This window comes from Drosophila elegans, unplaced genomic scaffold, assembly GCF_018152505.1.
Source record: "Drosophila elegans isolate 14027-0461.03 unplaced genomic scaffold, ASM1815250v1 contig_149, whole genome shotgun sequence".
Taxonomy (NCBI): domain Eukaryota; kingdom Metazoa; phylum Arthropoda; class Insecta; order Diptera; family Drosophilidae; genus Drosophila; species Drosophila elegans.
The window spans coordinates 17170149-17188019 of NW_024545513.1; the positions used below are offsets into that span (position 1 = coordinate 17170149).

The following is a 17871-nucleotide window of genomic DNA, read 5'->3' on the forward strand; positions in this document are numbered from 1 at the left end:
CTTGCTTCTGGTTTATACTTGTACAATTTATTCTTAATATTTGTTGTTTCTTTTTTATTGTGTCGTCGTTTATAGTATTATAGAAAATCCACATTTATTTTTGTTTGAAAAAAAAAAATCATAATACAAATAAAAAATATATATAGATGTATACATGTATAATAGAAAATACAATTTTTAAAAAATAACTACCTAAAGTCTAACAAAAAATTGTTTTTAGTTAAGCATAATATTTATATAGCAACGTTACGCGCTTGGGGTTCTTTCTATATACTTTTTTTTCCTGCCTTCTCGTTTCTTTCTACCTTCGGGTAACAAAACAAAATGCGTACAAAATATATATAATTTTTTATATACTCTTTTTTTTTGGGAAGGTTTGGGGATGGTGTAAATCATAATTGTGAATGAAATCAAAAAAATTAAATCGTATATACAGCAAAAAAAATGGGAGGAATACTATACAACTACAATCTAATTGCTTATTCATATATATATTTGCATGTATTTTTTATGCGTTCGCGTTCTTGTTTTTGCCAAACTTAAATCATATAAAATCATATACAAACTACACAAAAATATATTATATTATATCATATATGTAAATGTAAATTTATGCCGTTTCTTATGCGTTATATGGTAAACATATATCCAAACATCATTTCGATCATGCTATCCTTCTTCCGATGTCGCCTGTCTAGACATCAGCTTGTGTGCGGAATATATATCTCTCTATTATATAGCTTTATAGCTGCACCAATGTCATGCATATCCTAAAGCACCGCCAATTAAATAAAAAAAAAACTCTGGGTATCGAAAAATACAACAAAAATAATGTATGGGTAAAAAAAAAGGTTTCTAAAATTTGAAACAAACAATTTAAGGCACCAAAAATGGGTTCTCCTTTTTTCCTTCACTTTTCCTTTTTTTTTTTACAGCAGGTACATAGGTACACAGAAAAAAAAAAAACCAACAAACACACACATTTAAACTTATCAGCAAAGTGATCCTTATCGAGGACCTAGCACAACTTAGTTGGCAGAGGGACTCTTCTGAATTTCCGGACAGGCGACGCTTTCGATTGTTCCTATACATAGGTGGTTATATTTATGCGATTTTTCTGTAGTGTTTGTTGTATACGTTTTACAAAATAGTTTTCTCTCTCTCTCTCTCTCTATCTTCCGTTTTCTGTCTCGTTCTTTTATATATCTCTTTCTCTGTTTCTCGCTATATATCTCTCTCTCCATCTGTCTGAATTCAGATCTTTACTTGATTCCCATTTAATTTGTGTGTTTTGTGTGTGCGAATAAATTATTTCCTGCCCTCGTATAGTTTTCATCTAAGATTGTTTTTTCTGCGTTGCGTTGTTAAGATTTGTTTAGCCCTGGGAGTTGTGACCCTTTTTTTTTGTACAGTGCATCATGCAATTCGATCTAGGATCTTTGCCAACCAATTGTCATCAGTTATCAGTTTTCCATAAACGCACCGTACTATCCGGTTAGTTTTTTTTTTAATGTTTTTAGTGTAACATTTATGTCGACTGTCAGTTTTTTTATATATTGCCGACACAACTTTTGGGACTCTGCATATGAATATATAATATATTGTGATAGAATATGTGATAATACGTATTTTAACTGTTCTGCTGATTCGTTTTTCTGATCAAATCTTTTCCCACATCCTTTTGGTTAAGTTTTAAGACCCGATTCGGACACAACATTGCAACTGCACATTGATATAGATATAGTAATAGAGATTATGCTGACTATTTCTCACTGAATCTTGGCTGCAAAAAGTAATTTTTGATTCATTTTAAGTAGCTTAGCCATACACACTTTAAACTTTCGTTTAAAGACATTCGCTTGTAAAGCATAAAGCCACATAAAACTTTACAAAATTACTTTTTCCGGCTTCGATTTGATTTCTTGTTTAGCAACTTTACTCAGGTTTAACATTTATTTCAACATTTGTCTCTAAAAATGTGTGTGTGTGTGTGTTTATCATTTATCATTTGTGTGTTTAACAGACTGCTGCTGTTGTTAAATGTCTCCATTTTATGCTTCTGTTTCCATATGAAACCCTGTTGGTACTCATGTAATCTATGGTTTTTTATAGTGTGTGCTTAGCTAACAATGCTTAAGCAACTGCCATTTTGGGGTGGTTTCATTGCATTATGATATATATAAATCAGGTTTTCTTTTTTAAATGTCATTGTTGTAAACATTTGAAATGATTTCTTTAGCAGACTACGCTTGAACCAGGTCAAATTGGTTCTTTTCTTGGTTGTGGAGATCCATGCTTTCGTTTAGAAGCGACCTCGATTGATGCTCTTGATGCGTATGCCCACTTCCAGGACCTGTTCTCCGTTGCCAGCGGGTGTGGTAGTGGTGCTGCTGCTGTTGCTGCTATTACTGCTACTGTTGCTATTGCTGCCACCACCCACTAATCCTCCTCCGCCTCCTCCTCCTCCTCCTCCTCCAGCTGATGGTGGTGCACTGGATGGCACTCCTGGTGCTGCAGCACCGCCGCCGTTGCCATTGCTGCCATCGCTTTGCGGTGAGTTATTGTTGTTGTTATTGCTACTCGATCCCGAACTGGAACCGGGCAATGCGACACTCGATTCGGCTCCCACCGACGGACCGGTTGCTCCCAGGCGTCGCAACACCGTGGTCGTGGTCGTTGTGGTGGTTGTCGTCTCGGCCGCCGCCGCTCCACTGCCTCCGGCGCCGGACGTGGCGCTGCCCAGCTTCAGCAGCTGCTGCTGATGATGGCGATTGTGGTGATTGTAGTTTATGGCCGCCAGATCGTGACCGTGACCATGGCTGTGGCTGTGGCTGTGGCCATGATTCGAGCAGCTGACGCCATTACTGGCGGAATAATCGTGTGGTCCGCCCACCGTGTGCCGTCGCTTGATCGAACGATTCTGCTTGTTCTGGATCTGGCGCTTCTTGGTCAGATTCATGTCAGTCTTCTCGTCCTTGGTCAAACCGGTGGCGCTCAATGCCTGGCAGCAGGCCACGCCCACTGCCACTGCCGCTCCAGTTACTCCGCTTGATAATCCCGATCCTGCTGCTCCTGATCCTGCTGCACCCGCTCCCGCTCCCGCTGATCCCGCTCCTGCGGTCATGTGCCTGGTGGAGTAGTTCCGGCAATTGAAACTGGCACTCCGAAATAAGCGATGATCGCGTCTCTTCTTGTTGTAGCGCTCGAGAAAAAACGATGGCGATGGTCGTTCGCCGAGCAGCAGCTTCTCCTTGGGATCACTGGTGGTCGAGCCCTCGGAATCATCCTCGGAGGCAGCTCCTCCTCCGCCGGTTCCCACTGCCCTTTCTGCTCCACCACCACCACCACCAGCAGCAGCACCACCAGCAGCAGCAGCAGCAGCGGTGACCGCATTGCTCCTCTCGTAACTCAGATAGTTACTGAACCTGGGATGTATGCTCTTGGTCAGCGTTGTCACACTGCTCGACGAGCTGCGCGCACCTGGAATGGCACCTGCCCCGGCCCCAGCCCCTGATCCACCGCCGCCACTACTGCCAGTGGGCGTGCCAACGGGCGTAACTGAACCGCTGGTGGGCGCCGTCGAACTGCCCTGATGTATGGGCACCGTGGCCGAGTGCTGCAACTTATGGGCCGCCTTGAGCAGGCTCTGTGGCAGCGGTGCCACGCCCACCGCTGCATGCTTTGCTGAGGACTTCTCATCGCCAGCGCCAATCGTATTGGTGGCCGTGCAGGAGCGACTGAGGTGCAGGGAGAGCGGTGCCGCGTCCAGAGGATTGCAGAACTGATGGAACAACCGCTCCGGCGACTCGTCCGCATACGGAATGTTCTCGGAGTGCAGATGCAACGGCTGGCCGAGCGTGTGCCGCCGATTCTTGGGGAAGTCGGGTGAACCGTTCTCATCGTTCGACTCGGATCCGCTGCGCAGGTTGCGCAACTTGCTGTCCAGCGTGTCCGTGATGGTTGTCAGCGACATGGAACCTAATCATTCAGTTAATTTAGTTATGTCCTAAGCAAATCCAGCAATATATAGCAATTCCTTACCCGTATCACTGAGCCTGCTGCTCGAATCGTCGTCCGTCAGCAGTATCGAGATGTCGACGCTGCTGCGTTGCTGCTCCTTGGCCAAATTGAGGGCCACGCCCAGGCCGTGACCCAGACTGCCCGACGACTGACCCGAGTCCTTCTCATCCAGACTGGCCTTGCGCGTCGTCTGGTGCGCCTGGTGCGAGGATCGGCTCGAGCTGAGGAATCCGCCAGTGCTGCGCTTCTTGAAATTGGCACTCAGCAGCTTGGAGGATGTGGCCGAAATGGATGACGATACGGCCACTGCCGTGCTGGTGGTGGCCGACGACGACGACGACGACGATGAGCTGAACTTGGTGGTGGAACTCGATGATGAGGATGCGGCGGATGCTTTGCCTGCACCACCGCCACCACCGCCACCGCTGTGAAGCGTTGAGCTGCTCGAAGTGCTGGCCGTACTGCTGGCAGAGGCGGAGGCCGAGGCGGACACCTTGGCGTAGTCCAGCGACTGAAAGGGAAGAGAGACGGAGGAAACGGGTGTGGGCAGGAGCAGGATTAGAGCCTGATCGCAAATGCTCTGCACAGCCTTGCGCTGCGCCCGTCGCTGCTGTATGGTGGTGGTGCTGATGGTTGTGGTGATTGTATTGCTACTACTTGTGCTACTACTTGTGGTGTGGGTGGTGGTGGTTGTGGTGGTGGTGGTGTTGTTGGTGGAGGAGCACCCGCTTACCAGAACACTCTCGCCGGAATACGTGTCCGAGCTGACGGCGCTCCGCTTGCCATGCGTCTTCCGCCTCAATTGGGGCATGAAACGCGATGTGCGCGTCGTCTCCCGCTCCGTGATCCGCTCGATTTTGGACAGGTTGTGCAGCAGCATGCTCGTCTGATCCTCCTGCGTCTGCTGCTGCGGCTGGGCGGCACTCACGGCGGCCGAGCCACCGCTCACCTCCGCCAAATCCGGCAGACTGCCGCCCTCAAAGAAGTACTCATACTGTCATCAGAACACAAACAATCAAAGAAACAAAACAGAAAAGAACACCGATTAGTTTTATAACAAACAATAGAGCCCTGAATGATTGGAGAAATTTGGACCATTTGACTGACAATTTAAATGTTTTACTTGAATGGCTTAGAATATAGGAAAAGCCCACAGCTCATCGATCACATCAGCATTACAAAAAATACCCAAAATATTTTGTTGGGATTTATTTCTTTTCCGTTAAGTTGAAGCACAAACCGTGAATTCTTTAGAATTATACTTTTTTGGGGTATTAAACAGGAATTACACAAAAAAAAGTGTAATTCTAAAGAACTCGCGTGCGAATTACAAAAAAAAACAGTGTAATTCTAAAGAATTCGCGGTTTGTGCTTCGACTTAACGGAATCTTATTAAAAAAAAAAGGAATAAATATCCTTGCCCAAAAAACTCTTCAGTTCACAGCGTTTTTTTTTTCAAAACAAAGTTTCAAGAATAGAAAGTCGTATCACAATGAACACTACTTCAGTTCATGAGCTACATGAGCTAATCCCATTTCAAATAATTCAAGTAGATTATATAGTTCATGTTATGGGCGCTATGATTCATAGCTATGAGTTGAGCAATAGATTGAAAAACAGAGAAATATACAATTTTGACTCCAAGTTCAAGCATACAAAAATCGTTTAATTTCGTGATGACCCACCTGAGTGACCAGCAGTTCGACGATGCGGCACTGATGCTTCATGTCCTTGACCGCCGTTTCCAGCGTGTCGTTCGGCGTGCGGATAATCGAGGGTCCGAAGATGATGGCCAAATTCTTGGGCTCCATGCGATTGACCTCACAATTGCCGCTCACCCGGCACAAGTGCCGGATCAAGTGCTTCATTGTCTCGTACGGATGGCGGGGCAGCGACTCGACAATCTCACGCAGCAGGACGATACGCTCCAGGCCGAACTTCTTGTCCGCCTCGATGAAATTGATGTAGTAGCTGGCCGGCATGAGGGCATCCGGCAGGCTGCGGATGAAGAGCTTGAGCAGACTGCTCACCACGTTCACATCCTCCCAGCGGTCGTCGCTGGCACAGCTCTCGAACTGGAAGTCCTTGTTGTTGACCAGCTCGGACAGCTCCGAGATGGCCGCCTTGTTGCCCGGTATGCGATAGATGCCCACCACGCCCAGGCCTTTGGTCTCCACAATGTTCGTGCACACCTCCACCAGGTGCGGCACATACGCATTCACCTTTGACATCGGACAGCTGCGCAGCGGAACGCCAATGGAACCGATCTGCTTCGCCCCACAACCGGATGGCGAGGCCAAGTCATGATGGGAGACGCCACCACTGCCACTGCCACTGCCACCACTACCACCGCGACGAAAGAGCAAATCTTTCCAGTTCTTTGATTTTGGCGAACCCAAATCCTTGTCGGGTATGTGTTTGTGCGATGACGATTTCCTCGCCTTCATCACCGGCGATATGGAGTCGCTGGTGGCCGCCACAATGGCCGCCGCCGCTGGCAGAGCCGACACATGATGATGGCCACCGCTGGCCTCGGCAATGCCACCCGAATGCGAACTGAGGGGCGAACTGTCCGCGGCAGCAGCTGCTCCTCCAGCCTGTGCATCATCCAAATAGCTGGCACTGGCCACTGTCTTCTGCGGTTCCGCCAATTGCCTGCCCTGCTGATGCTGATGGTGCTCCTGTTTTTTTTTTTGGGAGTAAACATATTAATACTTGTAGAATGATAATGTTTTGTCCACACTGACATTGTCGTCGTAGTTGAGGCTGTCCTTCCACTGGAGCAGACCGAACAGACGCTTCATCTCGTTGCTGCTCTTGGTCTTGAAGAGGATCTCCGTGTAGGGACCGCTGCTGCAGCTGGACGAGGAGGTGGATGTGGTCAGGGCCGATGCTGTAGTCGAAGCTGAGTTCGGCTGAGCGGGCTCGTTGGCATTGCTGCTGCCCGAGGAGGTCAACAGCTTGTCACCCTGACCCTCCTCCAGGTTCAACTCGTTGCCCAGCGAGGCCAAGTGGGCGCCACTGGGCGATGGCTTCGACTGCATGCGGATCAAGTACTTCTTCTTGTCCAGCGACTCGTCGAAGAACTTAAAGTTTCTAATATCGAGTTCTATCACCTGGCGACGAAACAAATACCCATTAGTTAATCAGAGTTCAAATTGGTTAGGGGTAGCTCATAAAAAAATATGATATTTTCTGGCATACTAAACTGATTTTAACGATAAATACAGCTGAGGTCATTATAATAGTATTGTAGTATTAGGTGCTTAAAATCATAGCTTTCAGGCGTAGAACAACTTTTGTTTTCATTTATCTTAATGTTTAATTATCAATGAACAACATTAGGTTTAATTAACTTTTGATATTGTTTTAGTTCTTCAAGATTTCAAAATTAAAACTGTAAATAAAATAATTTTCTTTTAAACAAATTTAAGAATATAACAATAAACCCTCGCTTATCTGTATTTGTTATTGGAATAACAATGTTTTCATATCTAATCTGTTTTTTGAATATAAAATTTAAAAAAAAAATTCTCTCTTTTCAGTGTTTTTTTTTTTTAATATTTAAATGTATTAGGTATAATATACCTAACTCTATGAAAATTTAAATACATTTTAAAAAATTGCTTCAGAACTAGTTTTTGTTGTTATTTCCAGCTGTATATATTAAATAAACATATCTTGGTAATTTTTGTTTTAGAAAATATGGAAAAAAATCTGCTAAGGAAATCAATCAACATTTTGGGATTATAAGGCATCGATTTTTTTATCGAAAATAAAATCGTACTTATAAAAGGCTTCATATTGATGTATTTAATGAGCCTGACAAATTTCATTATTATTTTTTAAATTATTTTAGTCACCGAGGCAGCAACTGTAGCAACAACTTTAATAAATTCCTTTCTTTCAATGCTCATATCATTGTCGTTTTTTTTCGGATCGATTAGGATTGAATAAGAAGTGAAAGATAAATAAATAAATAGCCACTTAAAGTGCACTTACATTGTGCTCCGATTTGGCATGACGGCCTGAGTAGATGCGCAGCAGATCGCCCTTGATCTCCAGCTTCACCTGACGCCACGATCGGTACTCGGACATGCGCTGCAGAGGCAATAAATATAATTAAATATAATTATACACTATTGCTATGGCTATGGCTAAAGTATCGCAGTATGAGCACGCACCTTTCCGTTGATGCAAGAGGACTTGATCTCAATCTCCGTTTCGAAGGCCTCCAGTTCGTTGGGCACATATTTGCCATTCAGCTCGGCATCGATGTGTATGCTATCCAAGGCACAAAACATTAGTTACACACTTAAGTAATGGGGATAAACAAGGAAGGGAAAAACTAGGAAGGGAAACCAACGAACCTGCTACGCATGTCGCTGCTCATGGAGGCCCTGCGACTTCCGTGGGCCGACAGACGCACATCCTCCAGGCCGTTGGGCGTCTCGATGAACTCGTGACCGCCGCCAGTGCCTCCGATCACATCGTAGGTGGGATCCGGATGCTCCTCCACCAGGGATTTCGTCTTCTGCGGCTCCACGACGGCAGCCACCGGATTGGGAATGGGAATGGGTATCGAAATGGGCAGCGGTGCGGTTGCGGGTGCGGATGCAGGTGTAGGAGCGACTGAAGAAGCAGATGCAGCTGAAGTCACTCCTGATGCAACGGATGCTACTCCTGCTGATCCCGATCCCGATCCTGCTGCAGCAGCATCTCCGCCAGCTGCTGCGTCCGCATTGAAATCGGCCTCATTGTTGGTGGCGCGAAGATAGGAGATCCTGCGCATCGGTTTGCCCTCGTCAAAGGAGCTGGAGGATAATGGTTTGTAGCGTCGCACAACGTTGCCGCTGCCCACAGCACAGTCCACAATGGCTGCAGCTGTAAATGTGGCGAAAAAATAAATGGATTATCGGCTTATATCATCAACAGACTTAATTTAATATTTAGAACTCTCCAAGTGCGTTAAACGCCCGACTATATGTATTGTATGTGTGAAAAATATTTACAATTTAAGCTTCTACTTTTAGCAGAAACCTTGATAAAACAATTACTTATTACGCTCTAAATTAAAATTAGTTTTATTATTTATAGCATTTTAGGCAGGCAATTAGAGAATCTATAAAATAAATTAAATCTATCATTTCTTTAAAAGCCATTACAAAAAGTGACATTAAATTTGTATATGTTTTTAAAGCCCTATGAAAATGTTAGGAAAGAATAATACAAATATAAATAGAGATGTTAGCATTTTAGCTTATTAATATTAAATGTTTGGTGTTAAGCGTTAAACTATTTAAAATATCATGTCATATCACAACAGATATAGATTAAAATAGGATTTTTAAACTATTTTAAATAAATATAAATCATTATTACAATCTTTTATGTAGATACATTAAGTTAAGGACATATTTAAAGAGTTATGATCTCAGAAAAGGACTACCGATTATTGAAATAAAGAAATTGCAAAAAGGTTCGTTAAAAGCAAGGAAAACATAGTTAATCGAAAAAAATCAAGGAACCAGATAGACAGAAAGACAGACAGATGGGGCAACCAAGAACCTACCACTGCTCTCGGCAATGTCCGCCAAGGTGGCAACGGAGGAACCCGCGGGCGGCTTATCCGACATCGCCACAAACTCTGCACCAAATACAAATACAAAAATACGATTGTTGTTTAGTGTATAGAACTAAATAGGTAGTGGGAGGTAGGGTAAATGGAAGGGAATTTAGCTAAGCTGGACTCACTGCTGCTGGTTGCCACTGGCACCGGATCGATGGTGGCATTCGCCAGCGTCGCCTTGTGCAGCTCCATGCGGCTGCTCGCCTGTCCGTCCACCGTCGACGTTGTCGTCGTCGTCGACATCGTCATCGTCGTCATCGTCGACGACGTTTGATGCTGTGTCTGATGGTATTTGGCCAGCGGATGCTGCTGCAGGGACTCGTAGAGCACGCTTTGCTTCTTCACCGTCGACGTGGCCGCAGTGCTCGACGTGCTGGCGGATGACTCCAGGGCACTGGTGTTGATCGACAGCGGCTTGAAGGGATCGAAACCCTTGGACATGTGCGACACCAATTTGCGCTCGAAACTGTGGATTTGCGGGGAAAGCGAATTAAAGTAATATATACATATTATGTGGTTGCATAAAGTTGGTTGTATACGGTGCAGCGGCTTCTTAATTCTCTCTCACTTTACCATTTACAACCACCTTAAGGGTAACATGATCTTTACCACCTTTTAGGGTAGTGGATTGTAGCAGATTTATTTAATTTATATTATGTAGTTGCGCTAAATTGGTTATAAACGATGCAACGGCTACTAAATACTTTGCCGCTTCACCGTATACAACCATCTTAAGGGTAGCTTTAGATAGCACATTTATTTTTTATTTTATTTTATTTTATTTTATTTATTTTATATTTTATATTTTAAAGGTGAAGCAGCTATTTAATTATCTGCTGCTTCACCGTTTACAGCCACCATAACTTTCGTATACTTACACCTTATTGGTGACTCCTGTTTCCTGCAATGTCTCGAAATAATCGAGATCCTTGGCATACTTGGCATTGTTGTTGATCATCACCTGGCGATGTTGCTGCTGCTGCTGCATGTGCTGATGTTGCTGTTGGTGATGAAGTTGCTGCTGTTGCTGTTGCTGTTGCAGTTGGTGATGGTGGCTCACACTGCCGGGAGCCGTGGAAGATCGCTGCACCAGCTTACCACCGGAATAGTACATGTCGAAGCCAAGGACATGATGTTGCTGCTGTTGATGAAGTTGTTGTTGTTGCTGCTGCTGCTGTTGCTGTTGCTGATGTTGTTGTTGTTGCTGTTTTAGGAGCACTTGGTGGCGACTGCGTGGCGGAGGGACCACCACCTGGACTCCACCTGGCGGCGTGTGCGAGGGAAAGAAGTGCTGCTGCTGATGCTGCTGCTGCAGATGTTGCTGCTGTGCCGGCGATGAGGATTGCGCCTGCTGATTGCCATTGGTCGAGGAGGCGGAGGCGGTGGCAGAGGACAAGGATGCGGGCACCGGCGACTTGAGGAACTCCTCCTTTTGCTTGATCGATTCGCGCAGTCGGATCATCAGGTCGCTGTTCTCACTGCCACCCGAAAGGGATACGGATCCCGATCCCGAACCGGTGGCTGAATTTGGTCCCGCACTGGCTGCATATAACGCCTGACTGAGGGCCGTCGTCGCGCATTTGGGCTGGCGGGCGGTGGGCGTGGGTGTGGGCGTGGTCGTTGCCGAACTGGCCGATAATACTGTTAAATTTGGCGGCTGATTGGCACTGCAGAAACATAGTAAAAGCAATAGGAAAACATTAAAATGTGTTAAACAAATTTTCAAAAATGGAACAAACAAATAATTTCTCTTAAAACTACTAAACATTTAAAATCGTTTCATAGTGTTTATTTTTTAGATTAACGCTTAGGTATTTAAAGCTTTTAATACCTCAATGTTAGTTCTGGCATTGTATAGCTGCCGTTTTGACCCAAACAATATAAGATAGTTTAAATAAATTAAAAAAAACAAATGTTTTACTCTCAAAATTTATATTTTTTAAATTCAAAAACTAATATCAAAAAACTGATTACTTAAGTATTTATTGATTCACTGGCCACCCAGGAAAACAGAATTGAGATAAAAATTCCAATATTTTTGTTATTACACCAAAAGAAATAAAGAAATTGTAACTATTTAAACACTAAAATCAACAGTCTGCCTTTCTATTTGCCTCGCAGCAATGAAAAGTGCTCGCAAAAGTGCTTCTGTTGGCGGATCTAGACATTTTTTTTTGGTGGCCTGTTAATTTTTTAGCAAAACAAAAATATTTGTCAATTGAATCAGACGCAGGCGAATGGGTGTCGACGCAGTAGCTCCAAATTGGCAATCGCCCAAAAACAGTACGCTCCAAGTCAGCCCCGTACATTTTTTGATGGCACGTGCCATTTGTCAGTCAGTTTGTCAGTCGCTCAATGAATTTGTGGTTTGGTGCCCATTCGCTGTCGTCACACGCGGCGCATGCGCAATATTTGCTATCAAGTACGCCGATCACGAACTCCCCGTAGCCAAATTCCATTCCCTACTTTGCGGAAAACAAATCTATAGCTCACTATTCTTATTTCTTTGAAATAATTGAATTTAATTGTATTGAATTAATTTAATTTTGCTTCCGTTTGAACATCTCAAGTGTAACTAATAAATGCCTGTGCATTTTAAACAGCAACACAAAGAAGTCCGTGATTCATTGCAATGCTCATAACAAGTATTTGGAAATCAGAAAAAGAAAATACCACAACAGGTAAAAAGGGTGTAATTTAAAATAATAATAATTTACAAGGTTTTTTGTATGAGAAATATTTATTTCTACAAAAAAAAAAAACTTTAAAGCCAACACTTTTATCTATTCAAAATAAAGCAACTTCAATTTATAACTGTCACTGACGCAAACTGTTGTGTGAAAAACATGAATCTCTGTTTTATTATCACCCAACCATGACTTACAGACTAACTAAAGGGGGAAAAATCGGAAACTAAACAATGCGTTTTACATATCCATTTGTGTAAGAGAAGGCGGTGAAGGGGAACCTTTCACACACCACGCGGCAGAGAAAAGTTTTTTAATTTTCCAACTTGTGCAACCACATTGAAAAGTTGCAGATCTAAGTTTTAAATGAATGTATTGCAATGTAATTATAGGTTGTTTTTAATGGACATTAGTTCCCATTACATAACATTACATAAACAATTCGGAAAGCACTCTATAAATTATTTAGGTACGAACTTGAACTTGCAATGTCAAAATTTCTGCATTTTCCTTTGACATCCCTAATTGACACTAAAAGCCTTATGTAATATGTGAGAATGTCAAATTGTGGACTGGTTTTTAAACAGTTTTCTGTTTCGCTGCCTGTGCTTTACATCCTCTACTACAGTGGACGCTCAACAGACAAGCAAATGTCAACAGGCAGCAGACAGTAGGCAACACACAAACAAAACAAATTAGATTTGGGCCATAGTTTAAGTGGCAGAGAGAAGCTCGAATAATTAAGTTCCATGTGGCACACGCACACACAAAGGAAGAACATTTGCGTATCGAGTTTTAGCCTCTGTTGCGATGCCACTAGAAACGACAAATTAGTTTAACTATGCCTCCATTTCCTGGACCCTGGACCCTGGACCTTGAACCTTGGACCCCGCATCTTCATCCACATCCACATACACATACACATCCAAGTGCCGAGATTGTCAAATGAAAGTTCAAAGCTAAAAATAGTATGGTAAACGGCAGTGTGAGTGTGTGCGCCAGGATGGTTAATTCAATTCGCTTTTAAAAGCCTTTCCCACACTCGAGGCACAAAACACCGGCAGACTGTCAAGGTCAAAAGGTAATGAATAGGTGTGGCCCCCAGTCCCGCCCTTTTTTTTTTTTTTTTATCCCTGGATCATATTTCACAGGTCGCAGAGTAAAGGAAACGCACACATATTTGCACCATATTTCTATTGCCTAGCTTTCAGCGTACAGTGGTACAGGCAAGTTAAGAAAGTAAAAAATTCAAAATATTTTGCATATATGTATTTATATCAACAAAATAAAATAAAAAAAAATGTATATTGTCAGTCAAAGATTAATCTTAATTTTAATACAAAAGAATATAAGGGATAGGATGACGTTAAATAACTTTAAAGCATATTATTAAAAATACAGTCATTAAACTGAAACTGTATTTTGATATTTATGAAAATTAATATGAAATTGTATTAATACAAAAGTTTATAAGCACATACACTTGTAAACATGTTTTCAGAACGAAGAATTTGCCTTTTAATTTTTGATTTTGACCCACTGTGCAGCGGCAGAGCAGGTAGCAATGGCAAAATAAAAAAAAATTCTTCGGATCAGGAGCGCGTGTCCCCAGCAAATGAATGTGTGATTATTGGTGTGCGAGCGCGTATTCGCTGCCATTATTATCTATGCATAACCTCCATACATACAATATTCGATATGTGGGTTCTACACTGAGCGAATGAAGTTGATACAAAACATTAAAACAGATGCAACATCTTCACTTTTCATTTATTTTATATTTTTATAAATAACCAATACATCAAAACAAAAAAAAAATGATTGCAAAAATGTTCTTATAAAATTGTTCTAATTTAAATTTCTTTTGGTGCATGTGTATATGATACAGAAAAGCTTTGACACAATTCGATTTGATTCATTGCACCCCCTTTGAAAGTCCCCGAATAATCCTTGTCACCCCCATATGTAAATCCCATATTGTTGGTGCATATCGATAAAAGGCGGCCACCGAATTAGCCATATCTATAGGAGATATATATATAAAAATGTTTGTACATATCTACAGGCTCTCTCCCTTTCTCTATGCGGAATTTCGAGCTTTTATTGTCTGCTCGTTGCATGCACTGTGGGACTTATTTTGTATTACTTTTGTTGTCTGATTTGCGTTTTGCCAACTCTTGCCACTCTTTGCAATTAACAAGTCATAAATAAAAAATTGTTGACACATTTGATAAGCAGCAAAAGCAGACGAAGAGCGAAAGGGATAGATTTTGAAAGAGAGAGAGAGAGAGAGAGAAAGAGAGATAACCTGTTAGCAAAAAACACATCCACTCACGCATTTTTATTTTCTCCCAGTGTGTTTTCGCAAAATTTTACTTATTTTTTCAAAAAAAAAAAATAGTTTTCCCTTTAAAAATATAACATTTTGCTACAGGGTTTAATTTTAAAGGTTTTCTTTTTAAAGTAGCCTTTGTTAAATAAAATAGTTCAACAAAAATAATGTTGATTTTTTTAGATATAAAAACAAATCATTTTAATTAATAAATAATAAAGAAATAGTATCTTCCAAAGAATACCCAAATATAGATTTTTATATTCATTGTACAAGAGTGACTGGCTTTTTTAATTTTTGTCTGCCTTCGATAGAAAAAAACACTCTCTTTCTGTGTTGATTGGGTTTTTGTTTTCCACTTTGAACTGATGAAACCCATTGATTGCAACCTTTTCAAGGGCGCCGGCAAAACCTTTACACAAGTCACGTTCATTGTGGTCTTTGTTTTTAATAGTTTCTGGCGAGGGAGTCGCTTTCATCGCTTTGATCTTCGCCTCATTGAAAACACTTGAACTCTTGATCTAATGTCCTATTTTTTTGTTGTTTTTGGACAAGGTCTCTGCAATTTGTGGTGTCTTGTTATGTTCTCAAATTGTTTGGTTTTTATTTCACACTTAGTAATTAGGGGGACAAAACCGAAAAATAAAGATGGCAAGACGACACAATTTAATAGTAGATAAATGGCAAATTAACCTGTTTTCACTATTGGAATCGATCTCGAACCGTATCATTTTCATATGTATAAGCATAGGCGGCTTTTTGTCGCCATTCAATGGTAGCGCATACATTTTTCTGGCAGCGTATGTATGACAGTTAGGGCAAAAATAAATCCATCACAAAACAAAAAACAACAAGAGATCTCAATGAAATTCTCTTAAAAAATATTCTAATAAATAAATTAAAATTACAAGAAAAAAACTTCGTTTTGCCGCGTATCACAAAATCGGAAATCTGCGCGAACCGTTCGCCATCGTCAACTAAACTAAAGTACTACGCAAAGTCCATGCGACTAACTAAAATAAAAAAAAAAAGAAAATACAAATACAAATAAAAAAAAAAATAAAAAAATAAAAAAAAAAGAAGGCACAACAAAACACAGCAAAAATTGGCTTTGTATGCACGTATGAAATCGTATTAAAGAGCGGCAGAGGCTCAGCAATTGAAAGAGACCCATTGAGTGGGCAGCGACCGAATGGCGAACGACCCACCGACCGATGCTCTCCCCTCACATGATTCCCTTTTTTATGTTATTATTTCAGTACAGTGTTCACCCACAAAAAGAACTGGAATTTTTCCACAAATTTTGCAAGTCCTACCCAGATGTATTTGTCATTGAAAAAAAAACAATTGTGGACTACCCCCACAGCCTTAAATATGATATCCATTCATTTCATTTTTCTAAAAATAGAACTTCGGGTTGTAAAATCACAAACAACATTATTTTTCCATATCTTAATAAACTAACGTTAAATGAACTAACGTTAATATTAAGGTCCGTTTAAATGTACTTTGCCCAAAGCAAAAGTACAAATTTTAAAAATTAAGAAAAAAAAAAATTGTACAAACAGGAATCGAATTAAATTAGAATTTGAGTAACATGTTGAAAATTGAAAACCAGAACAGGCTCTCATATTGCCCTACTGTTTTAAGTAATTTTCCGGGTTGAACCTCTATACTCAATACCAATAGTTCAATGCGGGTGCTCACTGTGTTTTATAACCAATAAATAGATAAACCAATAAAAAATACAAAAAGAAGTGAGGTGCTATCAGTGGGCGAAGGGAGCAGCCCACTGTTTGCACAGGACGGGACTTCGAGGGCAAAAGGGAAACAGAGTGGGAATCACTATATCACTATCAGTCACCGACTGACCAAATATATATAGCCCACCCCACGACCAACCTTGCCTTGTTTATTTATTTACAGTGTGGGCGGAGGGGTGGATAACACCCAACCGCAGGGCGTATACGTAATTGTCAAAGCAAAGTAGTTAAATTTGTATAAAGCACAGTGGGGCAAAATGAAGAGCAGACTATTAAATTGAAATTTAAAAATGTTAAAAAAATTAAAGCAATAATTAAGCATTTAATAATGATTTTCTTTATTTTTTTTTAGAACAAAAAATGGCTTTAAAACTAAACGGTTGAAAGGTAGTGGCTTGTATTTATAAGAAATAAACAAATTCCATCCACTGTGCCCGCAATGCTACGCAGCAAATATTGAGTTTTGCATTTTCGATGACATATTTTCGCCAGCCATCAATCAGTCCATCAATCAAGTAAGCGAAAATGCGTATGCAAACAAAAGGATAATGCATATGTATAAAAGCCCTTTATATAGGGGCCATATTCTTTCCTTCAGTGCATACAACTTTAGTGGCATGTTTGGAATGCCTGAAGTAGTCAATAATTTACATAATGCCCCCCGTCGAGTCGCGAGATCAGCTCAAACTCAATCTGAGTCGTCTCAATTTCCATCTCAATCTCGAAAAGATAAATCTCTCGTTCGCTTCAACGGCGAGGAATGGAATGAAACGGAAGGGACAAGACGACGACGACTTGATGTCTGCGGGAATTGAAGGCATTATTTCCTCCCCATTCTTTGGCTGGCTGGCATACAAAATTCAATTAAATTTATCGTAATCATTTAACAATGGAGCAAATATTCGCCTTTGCAGTTCAACAAATTTATTGTTATTGTTGCGAGGTGTCCATTTACACCCGCTGTGTTGTGGTGTTTGTGTGCATAAGGTTATGCGGTTATTTATTTATTATTTTTTCCATTACTGCGTTGCCTGCTTTTCCCTCATTTTATTTTTTCTTCTCTCGATTAGTCAATGGGTTTTTGTTGCTATATAAAAAAAATTGATTTATTTATTCATATTCATGTGCAGCAACGCTGCGTATACGCAATGCCACTGGCGACTGGTGTTGAAAAATGTCCGATATTGCGTTTGGAATATTAAAATAATTCTCAATAATTTATGCGCCTGATTGCAGAAATACATACATACTATATATGCGTTAATAACGTTTTAGCAAGGTTCGACCTCTAACAAAATCAAGTTTATAATGAATCAATGCCATTAAACTTTCATAAAAGTAATAAAAAAAAAAATAAACCAAAAGAAACCCCAAAATTGGTTAACAATCGGAAAACGGCTTGATCTGAAAATTTAAAGCCTTAATTAATTGAAATTTCCC

The 17871-nt window shown here is 41.3% G+C and overlaps 1 protein-coding gene across 5 annotated transcripts in view; it reads right to left on the reverse strand.

The window, feature by feature from the left end:
* Window positions 1–5: 5 nt before the first annotated feature.
* LOC108144112 (serine-rich adhesin for platelets) overlaps window positions 6–17871 on the reverse strand; it is a 44484-nt gene continuing 26618 nt past the window's right edge. For 2 of the 5 annotated variants that reach the window (XM_017268758.2, XM_041710803.1), the window contains 10 exons: window positions 10528–11316; window positions 9775–10115; window positions 9593–9667; window positions 8391–8904; window positions 8205–8304; window positions 8023–8121; window positions 6768–7136; window positions 5706–6701; window positions 4042–5014; window positions 6–3978 (listed from right to left, as the gene is read on the reverse strand). In XM_017268758.2, coding sequence (XP_017124247.1) covers window positions 2303–3978; window positions 4042–5014; window positions 5706–6701; window positions 6768–7136; window positions 8023–8121; window positions 8205–8304; window positions 8391–8904; window positions 9593–9667; window positions 9775–10115; window positions 10528–11316 — 5932 coding nt within the window. In that variant the 3' untranslated portion in view covers window positions 6–2302. Of the gene's footprint in view, window positions 3979–4041; window positions 5015–5705; window positions 6702–6767; window positions 7137–8022; window positions 8122–8204; window positions 8305–8390; window positions 8905–9592; window positions 9668–9774; window positions 10116–10527; window positions 11317–15361; window positions 15415–17871 lie in introns of those variants that run through there. The other 3 variants (XM_017268772.2, XM_017268780.2, XM_017268764.2) reach the window with 3 other exon arrangements.